General features: G+C 41.5%; 1 protein-coding gene across 1 annotated transcript in view; it reads right to left on the bottom strand.

Annotated features, from left to right (window-relative positions):
• LOC115462162 (ADP-ribosyl cyclase/cyclic ADP-ribose hydrolase 1-like) overlaps window positions 1-24361 on the bottom strand; it is an 83745-nt gene extending 59384 nt beyond the window's left edge. The window contains exons 1-2 of the mRNA XM_030192188.1: window positions 24096-24361; window positions 4576-4890 (exon numbers count right to left, since the gene is read on the bottom strand). Of these exons, the coding sequence (XP_030048048.1) occupies window positions 4576-4890; window positions 24096-24361 (581 nt within the window). The remainder of the gene's footprint in view (window positions 1-4575; window positions 4891-24095) is intronic.
• Window positions 24362-25062: the final 701 nt, after the last annotated feature.

The raw sequence follows: 25062 nt of genomic DNA, 5'->3' as shown, positions 1-25062 counted from the left end.
TATGGCCTCTTCTAGAAGAGGGAGAAGCAGGGGCGTAGCCAGACAACAGATTTTAGGTGGGCCTAGGCAACAAGTGTTCTCCCCCCACCACCACTACCAAACAAATATCTCAGCTGGCGGGAAAACGCTTCTTTCTACATTGGCAGTCCGTAGCAGGCATGCGCTGAAAACTGAGCATGCGCAGGTGCCGGTATCATGGACAGTAGTGTTTTCGTTATCACCAGGGTGGTGTATTCTGGTGATCCTACTACATTAGAAACTCTTGTCTGCCTTGAACCTGAAAATGAACGAGAATGAGTTCTAACTAAACCTGTTGAGTTTTTTAAACCCTATGCTGTCTCTGAAGGAAGAAAATCCAACTTCAACTGTTTAAAACCTACAACATGTAAACCTGTTCCTTCTGAGGTGTATACTCTGATAAGAACCAGTTTAGAACCCCTGAAACAAATGAAAGAAACAAACAAATGAAGCTTATACTTACAGGGACTCCAACCTGATGCTGCCTTAACCCCACTCCCAGCAATGCCCCTTTATCCCATAGTGTTTTGGGGATGGGGGGAGGTACACATACTAGAGACAGCACCTCTATTCTTCCCCTCATCAAAGAGGCAATTCTGCCACTAAATCTTCAGAAATTCCTTTTAACTTGTCCTCAGACCTTTTTACATAAGAATATCCCTGATATACACTAGCACTACAAGCATTTCACCAAGTACCCCTAAACCATAACTACATAAGTAATGCCACACTGGGAAAAGACCAAGGGTCCATCGAGCCCAGCATCCTGTCCACGACAGCGGCCAATCCAGGCCAAGAGCACCTGGCAAGCTTCCCAAACGTACGAACATTCTATACATGTTATTCCTGGAATTGTGGATTTTTCCCAAGTCCATTTAGTAGTGGTTTACGGACTTGTCTAGGGCAGTGATTCCCAAACCTGTCCTCCACTACATGCAAATCTCTTTCATGAATATTCATTGTGGATATCCAGAAACCCTGATAGGCAGGGAAGCCCCAAGGACAGGTTTGGGAACCACTGGTCTATGGTATAGTAAGGCACTGAGGACATCTTTTACTAAGGCATGCTCACGTTTTAGCACGCGCTAAAATTGTGGGCGCGCTAAACGTTAGAAACGCCCATAGGAATGCATTGGCGTCTCTAACGTTTAGCGCGCCCACAAGTTTAGCGCGTGCCAAAAACGTGAGAACGCCTTAGTAAAAGACCCTCTGAGTTCTTACAGCCACCTTCTTTTAGGAACACCAAAATGGCAGCTTGTTTTAATTGGTAATAAAACCCAATTCCACTGTGCTAGTAAAATGGCCCCTAAAAGGATTGGTAACTATGCCTTTGAGTCAAAATGAAATACGGGTAGAACATTAAAAAATTAAACACAGGAAAAGAGTTACTGTTTTTCCCACAGTGCAAAACACAACTTCAGAAATGCCAAGTTACCCAGTTCCAGGCTAGAGATTTTAAGACGGTCCTGGCTTTGAACTCACATCCCAAAGCAGTGTGGGATTTGTAGTGTCTGATCCTGCCCACTGAAATCAGTGCTGCAGATCCCATAATGCACCAGGATGAGGTGGATAGATAGATAGATAGATAGATAGATAGATAGATAGATAGATAGATAGATAGATAGATAGAAGGCCCCAGCAACAATTAGTGAAAGGAATTTCTTCATACCCCCTCCCCCAATATGCCAAGATTTTGGAGAGCCCTGTTCAAGTCTCCATGCCAGTGTGCAGAAATGGGCACTGGTACATCATTGAAACAATATACTTAGATTCTTAGGGGCAGGGAGCAACTTTTTCTGCCACAGAAAGGCAATTTTAGTCCTTGGGAATTTACATCTATCCTAAGGAAGAAAATAGTGGAAAAGACAGATCAAAAATTCAGTTGGCTCTCTGGTGGTACAATTATATTCTCCTGATCTATAGAGCATAGAATCTCTTCATACAGTATATGATTCAGTTAGTATTCTAGAGAATGACACGGGAGCGGGTAATCGCAGTAAACTGCAGTAATCCGCAGTAAAACCGCAGGAATGGGGAAAACTTTCAAAGTTTTACTGTGGGTGCAAAAAGAGGTTATTTCCCCGCCCCACAGGAGCAGTAATAACCCCTGCTCCTGAGGTACAACAGACGCCTACCCATGGGCGTAGTTTGGGGGGGTGAGGGGAGCATTGCTCCCCCAAACGCAGGGTTGGCGCACACTGCAGGCAGCTCTTCCCGCCCTCAGCTCCAGGACAGGCTTCCTCTTCATTCCTTCCTACCCCCACCTTGTGCGTGTTTAAACCTTTTATTTTCCTCACAGCGATGGCAGTGAAGCACACAATACAGCGGGCTCGCCTCCAGCCTTTCCCTTCACTCACTCAGTGTCCCGCCCTCGCGGAAACAGGAAATACATTATCGCAAGAAGGCGGGACACTGAGTGAGGGAAAGGCTGGAGGCGAGCCCGCTGTGTTGTGTGCTTCATTGCCGTTGCAGCAAGGAAAATAAAAGGTTTAAACGCGCGGGGGAGAGGCAGGAAGGAACAGAGAGGAAGGCTGTCGGGGAGCATCGCTGGAAATGGATGGGAGGGGAGAGAAGAGATCACTGGACATGGAGAGGAGAGGAGGGGAGGGGAGAGGAGAGAATTGCTGGACGTGGAGAGGAGGGGAGAGGAGAATTGCTGGACATGGATGGATGGTGGACAGGGGAGAGAGGACAATTGCTGGACATGGATAGATGAATGGAGGGGGCAGGGGAGAGAGCAAATTTGCTGGACATGGATGGATGGAGGGGGGGAGGGTAGGGGAGAGAGGAGAATTGCTGGACCTCGATGGATGGAGGGGGCAGGGGAGAGATGCTGGAATGGATGGATGGAGGCGGCAGGGGAGAGATGCTGGACATGGATGGATGGAGGCGGCAAGGGGAGAGAGCAAATTTGCTGGATATGGGTGGATGGAGGACAGGGCAGGGGAGAATGGACAGTTGCTGGACATGGATGGATGGGGGGGGGAGGGCAGGGGAGAGAGGAGAATTGCTGGGACATGGATGGATGGAGGGGAGGGAAGTCAGGAAGGAGATGCACATGGATGGAGGGCAGGGAAGAGAGGAGAATGTTGGGACAAGGATGGAGAGAAGGGAAAGCAACACCAGACTTTGTGAGGGGGAGAGGGAGGGAAAGTGACACCGGGATCTTGGAGGGAAGGAAGAAGGGAAGGAGGGAGAGTGACACGATCTTGCAAGGGGAAGAGGAAGGAAGGGCATGGGGTATAGGGCCTTGGAAGCAAGGGAATGAAAGAGAGAACGGATGGAGCTGGGGACTGATAGGGTGATGAGATCCAGTGGAGGGTAGATGAGGGCTAATAAGATGGGAATGAGGGCTAAGGACGTAGGTGAAAAAAGATAGGAGTTTAGGAGACTGGATATTAAGTGAGAGACAGAGGGAGCAATGGTAAAAGCTAGTAGGTAGATGAGAAGTGAAACAGAGACTAAGGTGAGAGAAAGGAGGATAAACACAAATAAGGGGGGGGGGGGAGAGACATGAAATGAAAGGTCACTGCCAGACAGATGTAGAGAAGGAAAGGACAAAGCCAAGAGGACAGAGAAGAAATGGAAACGCCAACGTGGAAAAGAATTTAGAGAAGACGGACACGTGGAAAGTGGAAAAAGAGATTGAGACCAGCCCAATTAGAAAAATAAAGTGCTCGGACAACAAAGGTAGAAAAGAAATATTTTTATTTAATACTTTTTAAGGACTGAGATGTGCCTGCTTTGTGAAATGTTCGTCTTTTCTATTTTTGTATTTTGCAGAGTGCAGGAGAAAATACGTTTCAGTTTCTCTTTTACCAGTGTTTACCTAGCTTTCTTGAGGGAGATCTCTATTTCAGTTTTTTCTGTGGTTCCCTGTTTTGTATAGTGACAAAAGAATTAAATGTGCTTGGAGTTGTAGAATGATTAGAAAACGAGTGCTCATTATTGCTTGTTATGCGAATGAATATTCCATCACTGTTTCATTATTGCTTGCCAGACCAGTCCACTATTACATTTTAAGGGCATTTGTTTTAATTCGTGTATGCAGTCCTTACATGCACATGATTTTGCTTTTTAAACCCAAAAGGTAAATCTTAAGTGTGGTTAAACAGCGAGGCTTCTGTGGATAGGACAGGATTCGGGGGAGTGGGGACGACGGTGGGGCGTCATTCTCTATTCTACAGCTGTTCTATGTACTACACCCCCCCCCCCCCCCCACACACACACACCACACACCACACACACACACACGCACACACGCGCGCGCGCACCCGATCAAAACACATCCCCATTTATGCAATAAATGCCCATAACAATGTTTTGAGTGAATTTTCTGCTACGTGCATGCAGCACAAATTATTAAAACCAGAGCTCATATCATGTCGTTAACGCAGTAAAATTAGATGTAGCATGTAGACCCACCATGTGTACTGTATATCAAAATCTTGGCTCCCTCTGTTTAACGGTCATTTGGAAACACAGTTCTTTTGATTTCAGCAGCGTCTATGGCTGCCGGCATTTGTTGACAGGGGGGGGGTCACACTCAGCACTTACCCAATCCAGGGGCTCGCTGCTCTCACGTAGTCATAACATCTCCCCACGATGATTTCCTGCAGGTTCCTGGTGGTTCCCCCGCCCTTCCAATGCTCCTCCACCTCCACCGCCAATAGGTTCGAGTCTGGTTGATGCTTCTTCGCCCGAACCGCAGCCACCGAAGCCACCACAGCGATCAGTATCAGCAGGACCAGGATTATGCCGCCCGGTAGAGGAACCTGTGACGTGGGGTGAAGGGCACAGCTTTCTGAGGGCACATTCTGAGCCCTTCTGCAGTGTGGCAGGGGAAAGTTCTGACCCTCAGTTGCGACGTGACTTTCTCATGTATCATCTCGGCTCCTCCCACCAGTGCTCGAAACTCTCAGATTGAGATTTGGGTTCTGCTCCGGAAATCTTATTGGCCTGACCACTTAAATATGTTCGCCGTTTCATTCACAGGCAGTCCCTGGTAGACTAAGCAAACACCAGATTGTAAGATTATTTGACCTGAAGGCAGGAAACCTGACACGTGCGGGGCTAGGGCATCGATCTATTTGATCGACTGACTGACTTAATCCGCCTGTAATACTAAACGGAGTATAATAAACATACATACACAATAACCATGACAAACAAATGTGAAGGACTGTTCTGATTTTTTTTATCTATTTGACTATTTGTGCTGTTAGATTACAGAAGATACCACAATAATAAAGCTGCTTTTTTCCAGTCTATGCAAACTGAAGATAAAGAGGCTTAAGCAAATATTAGGTTGATAGCCTTTGGAAAAGGCAAATTTAGAGCACACAGCCAAGTCAATTATTCTGATCATGGGACAGTTCTCCCCAAGCTCCACAATTCAAATGTCTACCTATAAATTATATTCTCTGTATGCAAAAGGAGCCCAGAGTAAATAGAAGGGCTGGTATTTGTGTTACTGGTATACCAGGGGGAATGTCCTGATGAATTTATTTATTTATTTATTCGCATTTGTATCCCACATTTTCCCACCTATTTGCGGGCTCAGTGTGGCTTACAATACTTTGAGAATGATGGAAGTACAATTGGTTACAGTACGATTATGGATTACATTGTGATGAGTTATAGAAATAGAGTAAATACAGGATATCATTTGGGAATAGAACATCAGAAGATAACAATGGTGAGTCGAGACGGGGACAAATAATATCGAGGTAACATCAAGGTTTAACATTCTTATTTTTGGGTAGGGTTTTAAGGGTGGTGAGGATACGGGAGAAGAGACTTCAGGATGGAGTGTTTTGGTGCGTATCTATTGGTTTGTATGGACTTCATGTGTTTTGATTCTTGCCGTAGATTTTCTCAAACAGATAGGTTTTCAGTAGTTTGCGGAAGTCGGTCAGTTTATAGATCGTTTTCAGATTGCGTGGTAGTGTATTCCAGACTTGTGTGCTCTTGTATGCGAAGGTCGATCCGTGCAATGCTTTGTATTTTATTCCTTTGCACTTGGGGAAATGGAGATTGAGGAATAGATGGTTCTTCAAATATGTGGTTTGTCAGATGCTGTACTGGACTCATTCACTGTCAAAGGAGAAATCCTACCCCTAACTTCCCCAAAATAAAGCTAGTTGATTAAGTTGCTCTTTCATAGGAAACAATGAAATGAAGATGCCTCTGTGGCTGATGCAGCAAAAGATGTTAGTACAGGGTTAGCATGACATCTGTGCACAACTTTGTGGGTGCACAATTTCAGCCACCAGCATATTTAAAACAAATGGTAGCAAGACTGATTCACTATCTGGCACAGATGCAGAGAAGTGCACTGAAGAATGAAAGGATAAGCTCAGTGCTGGGGCTTTACTGTCAAGTCAGAGGAGGTATAGAGGACCTGCAACTTGCTTCAGAGCAGAGGGTGATCTGAGGTGAGTGATGATCCCCCTGACCTCTGACATTCAAAACAACAACAACAAAAACAGAAAAGCCTTGTGGTCTAGTGGACCCCATCCCCTCCCCCTAACACACAAAATGAAATCAATGGAGGTCTAGTGGATCTGACCCCCCTCCCCATCCATACTGGCTTCTCCCATCCATGTCACGTCTTGAAAAATGCTAATGTCTGTCTCTACATAGTGCATCCTGGGACACACCACATAGGGCCAGTTTCTCAAATAAGGTTCCATGGCTGGATTTGCACCCCTGGGCCCCATAGAACACTTCCCAATTTGCTCTTAACACACACATTCTTTTCCTAGGGAGTGTTGAGAAATGGGGGGTCCCGAGCCCCCCAAGAAGGCTAGAGTGACCTCAATCTGACTCCATCTCTAAATAACACTAGTACTGGGGTAATCCAGGAGTTATGAGGTTTTAAAAGGAATTGCCACTGAGAGAGACGTTAGGTCTCAAATACCCGCATTAGTCCGCCTCTCAGCACTGGCAAGGAATAGATACCAGCCTTATGACAAACTGGATTTAGGCTACAGGTTATATAATGCAGCGAATGATAGCCTGGTGTAGCAAAAGCATTTGTACTTACAGCCTTTCATCATTAAGTGAAGCCCACAAACCATCATTTAGAATGAAGAGTTTATTTGCATATCAGACTTTAATCAGGTACATTCATCAGACAAATTCTGGATTCAGCTGACCGGAGCTCTGCTGCTTCCGAGGCGTTGGAGAAAAGTTCTCCCGAGGGCTTGCATGCACCCTGCTTTTATACAATTTGGTCACTATACAAGTCTATGGAGAGGGATTTTTTTCTCTAATATTGCTTAATCTATGAGTCATGACCTCCGGCCAGGTGCTCTTCCGTTTTAGTATTGCAACCTGTTGTGCAACTTCCCTTTTGTAAACACTTCCTTAGATACGGACATCCAAACATCAAAACATGAACAAAACAACTTTTTTTATGAAGATATCTAAATATAGATATCTCAGGTTCATATCATCTTGTAATCTGACTTAGCATTTTAGCCATCAATTCCTTGATCTTGGCTTTTGCACTGCTTTTGAATGTCACACCAAATTCTAATGAGGCCTAGTCAGTGCCTTTTAGCAGTTTAAGCTGTTTAAGGTATGTAAATTGACCCACCACTATTCCAGTGGATGGATCCCAAGCGGGGACACATATTAACTTACAGGTAAAGCACGTCCTTGCTCAGCCAGTCATAGATTTTTAAACCTAGCTGGTATTTTTACAGCCTGAGTCCTAAAATCTGGCCTTCCACCCTTCCGGTGGGCATCCAGTGAGGGCCTCTTGCTGTACTATAATTATACATTCCCCACTTGTCACCCCCTCTGAGGAGGGGTGACACAAAGCTCGTCAAGCTTGTCATCATCCATTCCAGAAGGTGGCAAGCTATCAAACGAGAGGGGGAGTTTTGGTCTTACAAATTGTTAGAAGGTATGGTGCAAGATAGGAAACTTCATCCTCAGGTGATATATTATTTGGGCATATGGAATTCCCTTTATATTACCCAACCCCTTGGGCCTTAATTTTGATGTTACCCCTCTTGAGGTAATAGCAATTTCAGGTGGATCATACTAATAAACACTTTCAGGTCTTTCTATGGCTTCTATTGTATCTGCTTCATAGTGCATGGGGAGATAATCTAATGTATCTGTCTCAGTGGTCTTGGGAAGGAATAGTGGTTTTGATTAAGCATTGTTATGGGCTCAACAAATATATGGTTAGTACTGGACCTTACTATTACTCATCATTAGCATCCAATCATGTGCACTAAAAAATGGATAGCAAATATGAGGTTGCCTCATACAGCAAAAAATGGTCAATCCTAGGAAAATTTATATTAACAAAGGTCATGCATGGATTTTAACATATGCATAATGACCTGGAAGTATGGGAAGCATTTCATATATCCGTTACCCCACTTGGAGCTTAGTCAAACCTACAGACAGACATGCAGCTTAAGTAAGCCTACACCAAGTTAAACAATTGCATAACAGGTTGATACTAACAGGGTTTACACCTACATTATGAATCATAGCCAGTATGAGGGTTTGATGTTACCCTTGTGTCTGAGCAATATCAACTTCAATTTAAATTACATAAACAGAAATAACGGGGAAAGTCTTAGAAAAACAATTAGAACAACAAAGGAAATAATAGGAAAATAAAAATAAAACATTTTCAATATCTAGACAGGATTACTGCTAAACTGAAAATAAAACAAAATATGAATCTATAATGTCCATAAACAGCAACAGTAATTCTCAAATTAAGTATCAGTTCTGAATTCTCTTTCATCGATCATGGTTGAGGCGGTGGAAGCGTTGAAGAATCTGGACGGAGATCTGGGTTTTCAGGCTGGCCTGCTGAAGGAAGTGGCTGGTCTTGAGATGGCTAGGCTGGTAACCTCAGGTCCTGTGGCTGAGTAAACCCGTATATCTTTCACATGAACCCAAAACTTGTGATCCAGTAGTTTGCAAGGTGTAAAGATTATTGCCACAATCTTGGGGGATCTAACATCATTTGGGCCTGGATAGATCTTGAAGACGTACTTGTGGTGTACAAACTTGGATCTTTCCATGTCTTTATTCTAGGCATGCACAATCATAATTTGTCCATCAAGAGTCAGAGTTTGGCAAAGGAATAAGCAAAATGACTGTATGCCTGTATGATACATTGCTATATCTTGGTGGGCATAATCAGCGTAAACTGAATAAGCAAAAATAATATATAGATGTCAAGAGACATGAAAGACAATGTAAACATGGAGAAAACAGTGCTAATTAAGTGCAAAAGCAAAAGCGAAACCATAAGAGTTCAATAATGAAAAGCCAATTTACATAAATAGCAATAGTATATATGAAATTATATCTCCTGATTGGTAGGGGTCAACTGTAACCCTCTTAATACTAGGAATTGGGATTTGCATAATATATCCCCACTTCTGGCTTGCATAATATGCAAGACAGATTGGTAATTACTACGAAGAGATGATCAAATAACAATAGGTCTGTATATGTAACAAAAGAAAAGGGCACCAAAAAAACAATATAAATTGAAAATTAAGAGATGATGTTGATTGTTCAAGTTATTGAGATATGGAGGGTCAGAAATATGGTGCACAAAAATAGTCAAAAGGCACAGGCAATGCATTGAAATCTATCGCCAATAGGTATGGAATCTTCACCTGCGATGACTAACATTCACCAAGGGTTGAGCCCTCAGCTGCAGGAGGCCAGCAGGACTTACGAGTTAGATAATTCAGAAAGAAGGGTGGCTTAGGAAATAGTCATAATCAGAGCAGAAGGCTAATGTGTAGGAATTTAAAACTCATAACTAGTCCAGGTGATGGAAGTATCTTCTGGAATCACGGTCGCTGTCTGTTGTAATAGAGAGCTTATACGTAAAGTGCCATGTAGGTTCTGAAAAAGAGGAGCCTGCAAAAATATTTAATACAGCAGAATATTTAAGAGCATAACCAAGAAGGTCTAAGTTAATGACATCATCTGGACAAAAGAAATTCTCATTGGAGAAGGTAGCGCTTCTTTGTCTTGTCAGAGGTCAGTTGTAGCAGAAGTACCAAACTGGAATAGAGGCGGTAGGTCAGGAATTGGATTAGCAGTCTTCACTCAACCTACAGGACTTAATAAATAGAGCTAATATAAGAAGTAATATCAATGGTCAAATCTCAGCACAGGACCATTAGAAAGAAAAAATCAAAGAATGCATTGTTAGTTCCTTGGGGCACCAATAGGTGGAGCATAGTTTCAATATATAAAATCATAAGTTACAGTAGAAAACAATTTTTTTTTTTCTCTCGGTAGATTGGATTTTGCTGGCACAGGAAGTCAGCAGAGTCTGAGGAAACATTGTGGTCAGAGTCTGCTCCAGGAAAATACAGCAGCCTTAATATGATATGTAGAGAGATAGAGAAAAGCCAATATTAGAAATGTAAAAACTATATATTTCTACGAGGGCTCCTCACGTGACCTTTACAAGGTTCAAATAGGCCAAATGAGGAGGACAATAACCTATAGTCCTCTGTAATAGTTCAGAGCCAATTTGGAAAATTAAAATTATATTAAATTCTAAACTGATCCTTTCTATGCTTTCACAATTTGGGCCCTAAATTATGACAGCATATCAAGATTCACATTCAGAGGGATAGCTAAAAATAAGCTTATATATTCTCAGGAATAAATTTACAATTTAGAGTATATTTTAAATACAGAGGATAAGCAGCTTTATAAGCAGGAGACAAGTTGGAGCATTTCTGAAAACATTTTAGTGAAATTCAAAAATTCAAGGATATAATAACAATTTTTATTAATGCAATAAATGCACAAATTGATCAGTAGGATATGTTCATATAGACCAGTATAATAAATGGAACAGCTTGTAAGCCTACATTGTAAATTGAATTCTAAACAAAGAGTAGGAAGGATAACACAGAATCATAGAAAAACCCATCTAGTTATTAAAAATCTGAAACACGTAATGAATTCTTGTATCATATACTGAGTTCAAAGCTTTTGTAAAATGAAATAAGAGAAAATAAGAACTACAAGGGTTAATCTCTGTCATTCGGTCTTAAGGAAATCATGAAATAACGGTGCTTCCTGTGTCTAATTTGAGTTTACTGCTCACTGCAAGCATGGATATAATGGTGACTGAAAATAGGTCTATACATCAAACAAAAACTGTAAGTTTAAGATTTTCGTATTAAAACTTCATGCTGGTGTAATTAGTTTCATAGAATTAATACTTCAGGAGAGGGTACCAGAGGTACGGTTTTCAATAAAAAGGAAGTTGGCAATTGTAGCTAGTCTTATCTGAACATAGCTCTAAAATAATAGCAACCTGAATTCTTTAGTTCTGATTTACCAGTCAGCTATGTTATGCAAGGGTTAATCTCTAAGTGTACTTCAGCACTTGTTATTTTAAACAACGTCACAAATAAACAGTGTTTTAGATGGCATATAATATAGAACCTTTCATAGTAAATATCTGGAATAATTATGCAATTTTCAAAGAACACATACACGGACGCACACCTAAAAAATTAAAACTAAAAAGTGCTTGCATTTCTGGTGAAAGCAATGTACCAGAAATCAAAAACAATCAGATATTTAACATTACGTCACAAATCAAACAAACATTGCTTAAATGAAATAATATACAATCCTGGGAAAAAAAACACTCCTTTGAGATTTACTACCACTGCAGTTGGGTAACCTTAAAGCACTAATTTAAAACTAAAGAAATGATTCCTTAATAACTAGCTGGTGTTATTTATACCTTTTATCACAGGACACACAGGAACATATAGGCATAAAATTAAAACTGTAACCTAATCTTGATAAGTAGAAAATTTAAAGTTCAGAAGAGGAAGCAAGATATTTCACAATATAGTTCAAAACCAATCATTGGAATTGTGCACGGTTAAGGAATTCTTCAGGGTTTTAAAACAAGAAACATAAAAATAAATATTCCAGTAGCCAATCACAAGTCACAGCACACAGACAGAAAAGGAAAACCACGTTCATACACATACAAAGTTATTGTCCCATATACAGAGGTGTCCCTGTGTACTGAGGACAAAATCTTAATCCTAAATTTGGTAAAATAAAACATTTGAATTAGAGCTAATCTAACAGGCCATGAAAGTATACAAAGGCAAGCTCAATAGCAATACATACAATAAATGAAAATATACTCACGATTCGTGCAATGTAATCTCCAGCGCAGAAAATCAATTGAGAAGGAGGACTGTTGGCGGGATCACTATGCCCTTACAAACTCTCGGTGGCATAGGGAGGTCAACCGCAAAATAGAAAGGTTTGTTTCGGACGGAAAGTCCTTACCAGAGATCTGAATAGATGCCAGATCACCAGTATCTGGTGTTGGGTGCGGAGAGGAAGATATGATATAATGGGTAGTGAACATCATCACTCAATATATACAGTGGGGGAAATAAGTATTTGATCCCTTGCTGATTTTGTAAGTTTGCCCACTGACAAAGACATGAGCAGCCCATAATTGAAGGGTAGGTTATTGGTAACAGTGAGAGATAGCACATCACAAATTAAATCCGGAAAATCACATTGTGGAAAGTATATGAATTTATTTGCATTCTGCAGAGGGAAATAAGTATTTGATCCCTCTGGCAAACAAGACCTAATACTTGGTGGCAAAACCCTTGTTGGCAAGCACAGCGGTCAGACGTCTTCTCTAGTTGATGATGAGGTTTGCACACATGTCAGGAGGAATTTTGGTCCACTCCTCTTTGCAGATCATCTCTAAATCATTAAGAGTTCTGGGCTGTCGCTTGGCAACTCGCAGCTTCAGCTCCCTCCATAAGTTTTCAATGGGATTAAGGTCTGGTGACTGGCTAGGCCACTCCATGACCCTAATGTGCTTCTTCCTGAGCCACTCCTTTGTTGCCTTGGCTGTATGTTTTGGGTCATTGTCATGCTGGAAGACCCAGCCACGACCCATTTTTAAGGCCCTGGCGGAGGGGAAGGAGGTTGTCACTCAGAATTGTACGGTACATGGCCCCATCCATTCTCCCATTGATGCGGTGAAGTAGTCCTGTGCCCTTAGCAGAGAAACACCCCCAAAACATAACATTTCCACCTCCATGCTTGACAGTGGGGACGGTGTTCTTTGGGTCATAGGCAGCATTTCTCTTCCTCCAAACACGGCGAGTTGAGTTCATGCCAAAGAGCTCAATTTTTGTCTCATCTGACCACAGCACCTTCTCCCAATCACTCTCGGCATCATCCAGGTGTTCACTGGCAAACTTCAGACGGGCCGTCACATGTGCCTTCCGGAGCAGGGGGACCTTGCGGGCACTGCAGGATTGCAATCCGTTATGTCGTAATGTGTTACCAATGGTTTTCGTGGTGACAGTGGTCCCAGCTGCCTTGAGATCATTGACAAGTTCCCCCCTTGTAGTTGTAGGCTGATTTCTAACCTTCCTCATGATCAAGGATACCCCACGAGGTGAGATTTTGCGTGGAGCCCCAGATCTTTGTCGATTGACAGTCATTTTGTACTTCTTCCATTTTCTTACTATGGCACCAACAGTTGTCTCCTTCTCGCCCAGCGTCTTACTGATGGTTTTGTAGCCCATTCCAGCCTTGTGCAGGTGTATGATCTTGTCCCTGACATCCTTAGACAGCTCCTTGCTCTTGGCCATTTTGTAGAGGTTAGAGTCTGACTGATTCACTGAGTCTGTGGACAGGTGTCTTTCATACAGGTGACCATTGCCGACAGCTGTCTGTCATGCAGGTAACGAGTTGATTGGAGCATCTACCTGGTCTGTAGGGGCCAGATCTCTTACTGGTTGGTGGGGGATCAAATACTTATTTCCCTCTGCAGAATGCAAATAAATTCATATACTTTCCACAATGTGATTTTCCGGATTTAATTTGTGATGTGCTATCTCTCACTGTTACCAATAACCTACCCTTCAATTATGGGCTGCTCATGTCTTTGTCAGTGGGCAAACTTACAAAATCAGCAAGGGATCAAATACTTATTTCCCCCACTGTATAATAACGGGACCTAGTGAGCAAGTGGTCTACAGATAAGCTCCAGACCTGTAACATGCTATAGGAAAATGAATCAGATTAATATTAATATATATATATTGACCAGACCTAGAACCTGATACAAGGTTAGTGATTCAAAAGGCAGCTTCAGAGATAACAAGGAGATCTAGAAATAATAAGGTGCTAACAGTTTACAAAAACAAGCAATGATTATCCTGATAGTAAAACATGCAGAGACATAACACAGTCATACTCACGCATCTGCTAATGTACTCCAACATAGGGACCCAAAATGAAAATTACTAATTGGCGGAAAGCTCAATGCTTTTACCGCAGATTAAATTAACAGACAAATGACAGTCACAAAGAGGAAAGGAGGAAAGGAAAGGAGAGTTTAAGGAAAAAAAGTACAAAAAGTGAATGGTGTCAGCTATTATATATATTCTACTCTATCCCAAATAACTTATCCTCCAAAGTAGACTTCAAATGTTAGAACCCCAAAAAAACCAAATGGGGGTTGCGACTACCCTTAAAGAATATAGGAGACGCGGAAGAAAGGCTCCCATAGTCGGAGGACACGGGTCTCAGGGGTCTCCGCTGGTTAGGAGTTCATCTACAACTAAAACCTCCCCTGGATCCTGGTTAGGAGTTCATCTACAACTAACCTTTAATAAATTTGAATCAGTCAGGAGTTCATCTACAACTAACTGTCCTAAAAGCCCTGGTTAGGAGTTCATCTACAACTAACCTTTATAAGATTTTAGATGCCCGAGTCAACCTGTATACAATCTCAACCAATGTCTTAGGCGTCCCTTTTTTTCCACGGCGATCATGTATACAAGTAACCCCAATGTGGGCAATAATGCCGAATCCGCAGGCCACTCCGAAAATGGAATGGAAATCTGCTTTAAATCTAATAATTGAGATACCGTCATCCATTGAAGGATCACCTCCAATGGGTGTAAGCCCCAGGCATCGATATCAAACCCAATAGTTATAGCGTGACACTGGTATACAAGAAAATAGAAATAAAAAGCAGAATAAAAATATAGCCTATCCCAGGGAAGAGCCCCTGAAATAAACTACAAAGATAGTAAAGATAAAATAGATATAATAAAAAAAGGAAATTAAAAGAAAGATTTGTAACACTGAACATATGTAAGCTCTTGGGGGATGGTACTACCATAAAAGATTCACTAGACAATATATTTTCCACTCAACAAAGCACGAGAAGGAAACTCAAAAGCATTATGGTACCGGACAGGAAAATATAAGAGAAACATATTCTTACACCAAAAACTTCCAATGATACGGCATGAAACATACATACTACTCAGTGACTGAAATGATATGTCTAAATGATGACAAACAGAACAGCTGCAGCATTAGAAGGAAAGAGAAGGTGGGTTGGGTCATAAAGAACCAACAGGAAATAACTGAAGAAGTGAAGCAACGCTGTATTCTCATGGCACGCAGGCATCATATTCTCAACCGGAAAGATAAAACTTATTTTATATACATATCAATTAAGGTAAAAGCAAAGAAATGCTTCTATATAGTACATAATACTTCTACTATCATATAAGTTATACAAGGGGTTATCTAGCTCTTAATGAAACATTGTAATTTCATGTGACTTTCTGTGTTATATCTAAGTTCACAATGCTGTCGAGTAAAAACAAAAAACTTGTTATAAAGACTTGCACAATTTAATTCTTTATAGAACCATATTATTTAAAAGTGATGGTCATTCTCAGGACGTGGAAATATTCATCAGGAAACATTATAACATAGCTCATTATTACAAGTGTTTAAAATAAGCCAGTCCAGGCTGTATGCACTCGGGGGACGAAAACCACAATGCAAGCGAGGAAGTGCAGTATTTCCTGTAGATAACGGTATAATATAGTTAGGCTCACCGAATATTAAAATTATTAAAAAGCATCCTTAAAATGAGACTTAAATATGAGTACAATTTATAATTCTGACAATCTATAATACTGTTCAAAAGCAGGATTCAAAAACCCATGTTTCCTGAAGATAAACAGGCTTGTGGCATTATTTAAGGTCAAACCATTAAGTAACACAATAGCACGGTGCTAGGGCTGCAACGTATATTTCTTTTAAACGAGTACGCCATTAAAACAGAGCACAAGAAACCCGAAGTACATGAGTATCGGAAATGCAAAGCATATGAGAATCTTATCTAGAGAGTGAATAAGATCCCCTCATATCTAGCGCAGTATAACACAAACAGTAAAATGTCCATATATAGTACAACAATTAGAAGCTGATGGGCGAGGACAGCATAACGCCTAGCTTATAACGAGAGCAGGATATAATCTATATAGTGTTTAAACAGCAAACTGTAAAGATATGTTTCCTAATTATGTCACAATAAAGCCCCATTTCAAACTACTAGTTCAGGAAAACCTCAGCAATTATATATGAAATTATGCACAGCTTGGGAGAAAGAAACATCGGCTGGCATTGTCAACAACAGGAAACCTTAATATAAAAGTGAATTCAGAACCGATTACACAAGCTAAAAATGACCAAAAGCAAAAAGCAAATAAGAAATTAATGTTCTGGAAGGGTTAAAATCGGATAGGAAAATAAATAAAATTATGTAAGAGGAGAGCATCAGAGAGGAGGGCAGGGAAGAGAATAAAAAGGTGGAAGAGTCGGTAGAGCATCAGAGAGGAGGGCCGTGAGGTGTTAGCCAAAGTGAGAGCCCAAAGCATATCCAAGACATAAATAAGGAAAATAAATGACAAATCTGAAGCATTATTAATTAAAAATATAACATTGTCCCAAAACAAATTATAAATTAAAAGGGTGTGATAACAGCTACTAGGTTAAGTACAAATTTAAAATTACAACTGTAAAAGGAGAAGAAAAAGCATTAATCAGACCGGAAGATGGCCGTATAGTTTGATAGCCAGCCATAAGTTACAGTATAAAGCACTGACAATACATGAAGGAGAAAAGCATGCTTCTGAAGTCCAGATAGCTTAGAAAAACAAGTCACAGAGCCAGGGGACAGGAGAATGCTGTATAAAGGACAAGAGACCTTTTGCACGGAGAAAGTATAGGTGGGAGTGAGATAATTTTAACAGTCTTACAGCCAAGGCTGTGACAGGAAAGAGGGGTACAGAAAAAAGTGGCAAATTCACTCAGAGAAGCAGTAACAACGAGAGCTTAAGGCAGACAACTGTCAGGATTAGTGCAGGACCTTTGGGACTTTTAGCAAAGACAAAATACAAAGGTAGAAGACTTGGAGCGTAATAACAGTTTCATATATAGTGAGTATGACAGAAAGGTGCCGAAAGTGGCAGAGACAGGGTCTATACAGCGAAAATTAAACCCGGAAATGCAGCTAAAAGTGGCTACGGGGAACAGAGACGGAATACAGACCGGGACTTCTCAAGCGAAGAGTTATAATGTCATGAAAGTTTCAGACGGGGGGTTTCCAAAGCAGGCATAGAAATAAATGTGGTTTATCAAGTATAAAGCTGTATGACAGGAAGGAAGAGGGGGGGGGGGAAAGAAAGAGTTATCAAAGCGAAAGATGGTGACAGTCCGTCAAAAGTAATGGCACAAAACATTTACAGCACACGAACGGACAGCAAGCAAGCATGAGACGCACTTGCAAAATAGCCGTAGCAGTAACCAACGGAGGCAAATACAAAGTACAGGGCAAGACATTATTACAAAAGATTATTAGAAATAGGATTAGCATATACGAGAGGGAGAAAGTGCAGAGAAGAGGAAGGAATTGGGCACTGCCCAAGAAGCCAGGCACTTATAGAAGAAAAGAGGAAGATAAGCAGCTACGCACTTGTACAGCGAGAGAGTCAGTGAGAGACTTAAAGAATCGGAAGAAATGGGACCGCAAATGAGTGCAAAATATAAAGAAAAGAAATAAAGTGCGAAGAAAAACCACAGCCGTATAGGAAACCGGCATCTCCTTCATAGTCAAAAGTATTAGGCCAATAAGTGGCTAGGATGATGAGCGCCGTTAACCGAAGCTTGCAGGTAACATAGTGACAGTAAAGGTAACTCAATCTAACACCCGATTGAGTCAGAATTAAGCAGTTGAAGGTCAGACAGACAGAGGTAACAAAAGCGTATAGGCGAGAGCGAGCATCTGGGGGAGCAGGAACAGAGGTGGGGGCAAGCCTATCGGTGTTGAAGCATAGTTTCTAATGCTGCCCATAGAGCTTGGCAATAACAGCGAAATAAGGAAGCAGAAAATGGTGAAGTGCAGCTAAGAAGCTGACAAAGAATTGTTAGGTTTCACAAAGACACATCAGGAAAATTTCTAACAAGGGTGGGGAGAAGTCAATATTGATAGCACTCTCCGTTCAAGATGACAAAAGAAGGCAGAAAGATAGAAAAGTATTTGAGGGAGGGGTTAGAAAAGGAGCGGACTGAATACCAGTTCCCAGTACCCCTCAAATGGGCACTTTTCACCAGGGTATATGCCAGTCCAGTGAAATTGAAGCAGAAGAATAGCGTTAGTAGACATTCATAAGATACATAACGCTAACTACACAAAATAGGCAAGTGAAAGCAGAAGTGAAAAGGTGGGGGCTGTCAGTGGTGAGCTGTCAGTTTTGAAGAACAGAGAAACCAAAATGATTTTAAAGGAGAGATATAGGATTTCAGGGAACTGCAGTGAATCACAGTTACGGGTACGGGGGGGGGGGGGGGGGGAAAGAAGGGACTCCGGGACGACTAAGCGAGCTCATCAAGGACACAGGTAGAGGCAGAAAAAGTTAGGGTGAAGGAGAACAGAGAAAGGGATGGGGAAGGGGAGTAAGCCTGGCAAAAGAAGAAAGAACATCCGTAGGGAGCCAGAAAGAAAGAACAGAATACATAGAACAAGAGAACAGGGATTCAAAAAAGGAGGGATTAAGACAGAGCGTAGTGGTGGGAAGGAAAAATAAAACAACAGAATTTTAGTCAAGAGCTAGAATCAACCCCCACTTTGACAAAAATTCTCATGGCGTGTTTAAATCGAACGGAGAGGTCACCAATGTTGAGAAATGGGGGGTCCCGAGCCCCCCAAGAAGGCTAGAGTGACCTCAATCTGACTCCATCTCTAAATAACACTAGTACTGGGGTAATCCAGGAGTTATGAGGTTTTAAAAGGAATTGCCACTGAGAGAGACGTTAGGTCTCAAATACCGGCATTAGTCCGCCTCTCAGCACTGGCAAGGAATAGATACCAGCCTTATGACAAACTGGATTTAGGCTACAGGTTATATAATGCAGCGAATGATAGCCTGGTGTAGCAAAAGCATTTGTACTTACAGCCTTTCATCATTAAGTGAAGCCCACAAACCATCATTTAGAATGAAGAGTTTATTTGCATATCAGACTTTAATCAGGTACATTCATCAGACAAATTCTGGATTCAGCTGACCGGAGCTCTGCTGCTTCCGAGGCGTTGGAGAAAAGTTCTCCCGAGGGCTTGCATGCACCCTGCTTTTATACAATTTGGTCACTATACAAGTCTATGGAGAGGGATTTTTTTCTCTAATATTGCTTAATCTATGAGTCATGACCTCCGGCCAGGTGCTCTTCCGTTTTAGTATTGCAACCTGTTGTGCAACTTCCCTTTTTGTAAACACTTCCTTAGATACGGACATCCAAACATCAAAACATGAACAAAACAACTTTTTTTATGAAGATATCTAAATATAGATATCTCAGGTTCATATCATCTTGTAATCTGACTTAGCATTTTAGCCATCAATTCCTTGATCTTGGCTTTTGCACTGCTTTTGAATGTCACACCAAATTCTAATGAGGCCTAGTCAGTGCCTTTTAGCAGTTTAAGCTGTTTAAGGTATGTAAATTGACCCACCACTATTCCAGTGGATGGATCCCAAGCGGGGACACATATTAACTTACAGGTAAAGCACGTCCTTGCTCAGCCAGTCATAGATTTTTAAACCTAGCTGGTATTTTTACAGCCTGAGTCCTAAAATCTGGCCTTCCACCCTTCCGGTGGGCATCCAGTGAGGGCCTCTTGCTGTACTATAATTATACAGGAGCAAGTTCTTCATGGAGGACAGGGCCACAGCAGAGAAACTGAATTAATTCTTTGCTTCAGTCTTTACAGAAGAAGATATAAGAGATCTGCCTGTTCTGTAAATGGTTTTCAAGGATGATGATGTGGAGGAACTGAAAGAAATCTCAGTGAACCTGGAAGATGCACTGAGCCAAATCGACAATTAAAAAGTAGTAAATCACCTGGACCAGATGGCATACATCCAAGAGTACTCAAAGAACTCAAGCATGAAATTGCTGATCTACTGCAGATGGGCAGACTTCTAGGGTCTGTGACCTGAGAATGGCAAGGACAAATCAAACTCGAGCATACATAAAAAGTATCACACACCATGTAAAATGAGTTTACCTTCTTGGGCAGACTGGATGGACCGTACAGGTCTTTATCTGTCGTCATTTACTATGTTACTATATTACTGTTAGTATATGTAACCTGTCGTTACAATCGTCTGTAGTACCTGAAGATTGGAGGGTGGTCAATGTGACACCAATTTTTAAAAAGGGTTCCAGGGGTGATCCAGGAAATTATAGACTGGTAAGCCTGACGTCAATGCCGGGCAAAATAGTGGAAACTATTATAAAGAATAAAGTTACAGAACACATAAATAAGCATGGTTTAATGGGACAGAGTCATCATGGGTTTAGCCAAGGGAAGCCTTGCCTCACCAATCTGCTTCATTTCTTTGAAGATGCGAATAAACATATGGATAAAGGTGAGCCAGTTGATGTAGATCTAGATTTTCAGAAAGCTTTTGATAAAGTTTCTCATGAGAGACTTCTGAGAAAATTAAAGATAGGAGGCAAGGTTCTGGTGAGGATTAGGAATTGGTTATTGGACAGAAAACAGAGGGTAGGGTTAAATGGTCATTTCTCTCAATGGAGGAGGGTGAACAGTGGAGTGCCGCAGAGATCAGTACTGGGATCGATGCTATTTAACATATTTATAAATGATATGGAAATTGGAATGACAAATGAGGTGATTACATTTGTAGATTACACAAACCTATTCAAGGTTGTTAAAACACATGCGGACTGTGAAATATTGCAGGAAGACTGGGCATCCAAATGGCAGAAACTTAATGTGGACAAATGAAAGGTGATGTACATTGGAAAGAATAATCCAAATCATAGTTACCTGATGCTAGGGTCCAATTTGGAGGTCAGCACCCAAGAAAAGATCTAGGTGTCGTTGTAGATAATACACTGAAATCCTCTGCTCAATGTGCAGTGGCAGCCAAAAAAACAAACAGAATGCTAGGAATTATAAGGAAAGGGATGGTAAATAAGACCCAAAATACTATAATGCCTCTATATCACTCCTTGGTACAACCTCACCTTCAGTATTACATTCAGTTCTGGTCGCTATATCTAAAAAAATATATAGCGGAATCAGAAAAGATTCAAAGAAAAGCAACCAAATTGATAAAGGGGATGGAACTCCTATCATTTGAGGAAAGGCTAAAGAGATTAGGGCTCTTCAGCTTGGAAAAGAGATGGCTGAGGGGAGATATGATTGAGGTCTACAAAATCCTGAGTGGTGTAGAACAAGTAGAAGTAAATCAATGTTTTACTCATTTCAAAATATAAAGGCTAGGGAACGCTCAAGGAAGTTACATGGAAACACTTTTAAACAAATAGGAGGAACAATTTTTTCAGTCAAAGAATAGTTAAGCTCAGGTACTCTTTGCCGGAGGATGCAGTAACAGTGGTTAGCATGTCTGGGTTTAAAAAAGGTTTTGGGTGGGCAGTGTGAAAAGAGGAGACCAGGCACAGAGAAGTGTGTGCTGGAGAGAGCAAAGTAAGGTACATTGGGCTGGAGAGAAGCTGGAGACGCCATGTGACTGGAGCCACAAACCCCAGAAGGAGAACCCTGTGTCAGACCTGTGAGTTCTTGTACCAAGTAGAGTGCTGCCAATCCCGGTACTCGGACCAGATTCTGCTTGGTGGCCAGACAACCCCGGGTTTCACCTGCGCTGACTGCAGTTCCCCAGAGGTTGAGCCCCTAGGTGTGGGCGGCCTGCAGGGCTTATGAGATGGAGATGGAAGCGGGGTGATGAACGTGACGGCCAGACAGGCAGAAGGCAAGAGAGTGTTCCAGGTACAGGCAAGGTCAGTAGGCAGGCAGCAGACACAAGAGTAATCCAGGTACAGGCAAGGTCAGTAGGCAGGCAGCAGACACAAGAGTAATCCAGGTACAGGCACGGTCAGCAACGAAGAACAAAGAGGAGAAGCACACTACTGAGCAAGTAACACCTACCAAAGTAGAAGCAGAAGCAAGGAGTCTAGGGAGAGCTCAGCTGATAAAATGCTGGCGTCTGATATCAACAGGGAGAAAGGGCACAGCCATAGGACAAGAGCAGGGGAAGGAGGAACCGGAAGACCAATAGGACAGAAGCAAGGGAAGCCAGGCAGAGGAAGAGCACACCCAGGTGGGTGGAAGCAAAGCAATCAAGGAGCCTGGAAGCCAGGCAGAGAGAGAGCAAAGCCAGGTGCATGGAAGTAAAGCAATCAAGGAGCCTGCAGCCAGAGAAGAACTACACACACATGGCTCAGGGCTGTGCCAGTCAAGTGTGAGTGTTGATGGGACCCTGCGCAGCCCGAGGATACCACTTGCATTGAGGTAGGGGACATGACACCCTGAAACAAGTGCTGTGTTAGAATGTCAGTGGAGACCGTGGAGTGCTGTGTGGCTGGTGAAGATTCTTGTGGCATAACAAGAGAGAACCTGACTAGAAGAGCCCACCATTCTACATGTGCCTGCCTTGGCGAAGCCTATTTTAAGTGCCTGCTTCTGAGGAACCTGATCTAAGTGCCTGCATCATAAAGCCTGCCATTGGTAGTGCCTCTAAGTACTTGCCTTTAAGTGCCTGCAATTTGATTGCCTGTCTTAACATAACATAACATTTTATTCTTATAGCGCGCAATACCTTGCGGTTCGATGTGGGTTACAAAAAAGAAGAAAGTGAACAACTCAGGAAATACAATCTTGTACAAATTAACACAAAATATACCAGTATCAATCACTTCTTACTAAAATTCTGAAACAAATATGTCTTCAACAGACATCTAAAATTAATATAACTTGAAGCTTGCATTATTAAAAGAGAGATATTGTTTCCCAATTTTGCAGCTTGATAAGCTAATAAAGAATCTATTATTTTCTTCCTTGATTTACCCTTTAAAGATGGGAAGGAGAACAGATTTTTTAATCGAGTGTTGCATTCTAAATTGGACAGAACAAAACAATTTAACAAATAGGAAGGGGCTAATCCAAACGATACTTTATACATAAGACAATTTTTTTATTTATACAACTTTGAATTATTTTACAAGTATTAAACTTGTTACAGGAAATATTAGGCATGGATGAAACATATATTTGAAGTATGAATCTTAAACAAAATAAAAACTGATATTAATTCACCATCATGTCTACCTTAGACCACAATAAATGGGGAGGAATCATGAAATGATTCAGGGAATCACTAAACATTATTTTAAGGAAAGACATAGCCCTAACTTCCACCATTTCTATACATTATACCGGATTCATGGCTTGACAATCTTTTTCACATTTATAAATTCTCTTAATTGAGTTGGCACAAAAAACACATATTTTATTCCTAAATATTTTACAACACACTTGCATGGGTAGGCTAGCAAGAATGTTGCCCCCAAAGACCTAGTTTCCTCTCTCATTTCCAGAAACTCAATGAATCCTCTAAAATCATTGAAATATCTTTCAACTCCTCATCTTTCTCCAAATTCGAAGGAATCCCTTCTTAGTGGGTAAATAATATATCTTGTTTATCGGCGGAATATTTTGAGAAGAACATTTTAAATTTTCCACGAGGAATTTTTTTAACATATCGTATGGTGAGATTCCTATTGGTTTGGGGAAATTGAGAATTCGCATATTCAATCGTCTATTATAATTCTCAATTTGTTCAATCCTTTGCCGCATATTAACACTATCTTTTATCACAGCAGAAACATTTTCTTTAATTTTCACAGTTTCTTCCTGTGAATGTTTTTCCTGGTCTTTCAAATCTTGTTTCAACTTTTCCATAGATTTGGATAGTTGATCAACAGTAGTTGCAAGTTTTTTAGTCTCTTGTATAGAGTTAAGTATTAGATTTTGCATTTTCTCCATTGAGTGCCATAACATGTCAAGCGTTACCACTCTAGGCGGGTCTCCCCATGCTGGTTTACCTTCCTCTGCCATCCCTAACTCCAAGGGGGAACCTTCTCCACTGGCCACAACTTCTCCGACTTCCGGATCGTGTGGTTCAGCTATCCCCTCTCGAATCGTGGCAGGGCAAAGTGGAACTCCAGTATCTGGAGGGGACAAGGAGATCTCAGCCTCCAATGACGCCTGGATCCCTGTACCGGCGTCAAGCGGAGTTCCTCCTCCAGTTTCAGTTGGTGGGCGCCGAGTTGCAAACTCGTCAACAGTTCATTGCGCCGGAGAGGACATGAGAGTCTGGGAAAGTAAGGCTCTCACCGTCCCCTTCCTCTTGGTATGAGGCATCGTTATCGGGGAAAAAAGCGGTTTTAGGAGTTCGAACTCTCCGACTCCTTCACAACACTCAGCGTGTCGACGCCACCTTGACTCCGCCCCCCCTATACATAAGACAATTTAAAAATAACCCGAGCTGCCTCCGGTAACCAATGAACTTTAGAACAGTAGAATGTTAAGTTAGAATGTGGTTAGAATGTTTTAGAGAATAAATCCATTTCAGTGCGGTGTTTTGAATCATCTGCAGTTTTTGCATTAATATTTGAGAACATCCCAAACAGATAATATTACAGTAGTTCAAAGAATTTAACAATAAAGCCTGGACCAACAACCAAAAGCGATAAACTTCAAAATATTTATGAATACAACGCAATTTATGCATCAGAAAAAAAGCTTTCTGGACTACT

This window comes from Microcaecilia unicolor, chromosome 2 (assembly GCF_901765095.1).
Source record: "Microcaecilia unicolor chromosome 2, aMicUni1.1, whole genome shotgun sequence".
Taxonomy (NCBI): domain Eukaryota; kingdom Metazoa; phylum Chordata; class Amphibia; order Gymnophiona; family Siphonopidae; genus Microcaecilia; species Microcaecilia unicolor.
The sequence above is the reverse complement of the archived record's forward strand: the minus strand, read 5'-3'. Positions and strand labels throughout refer to the sequence as shown.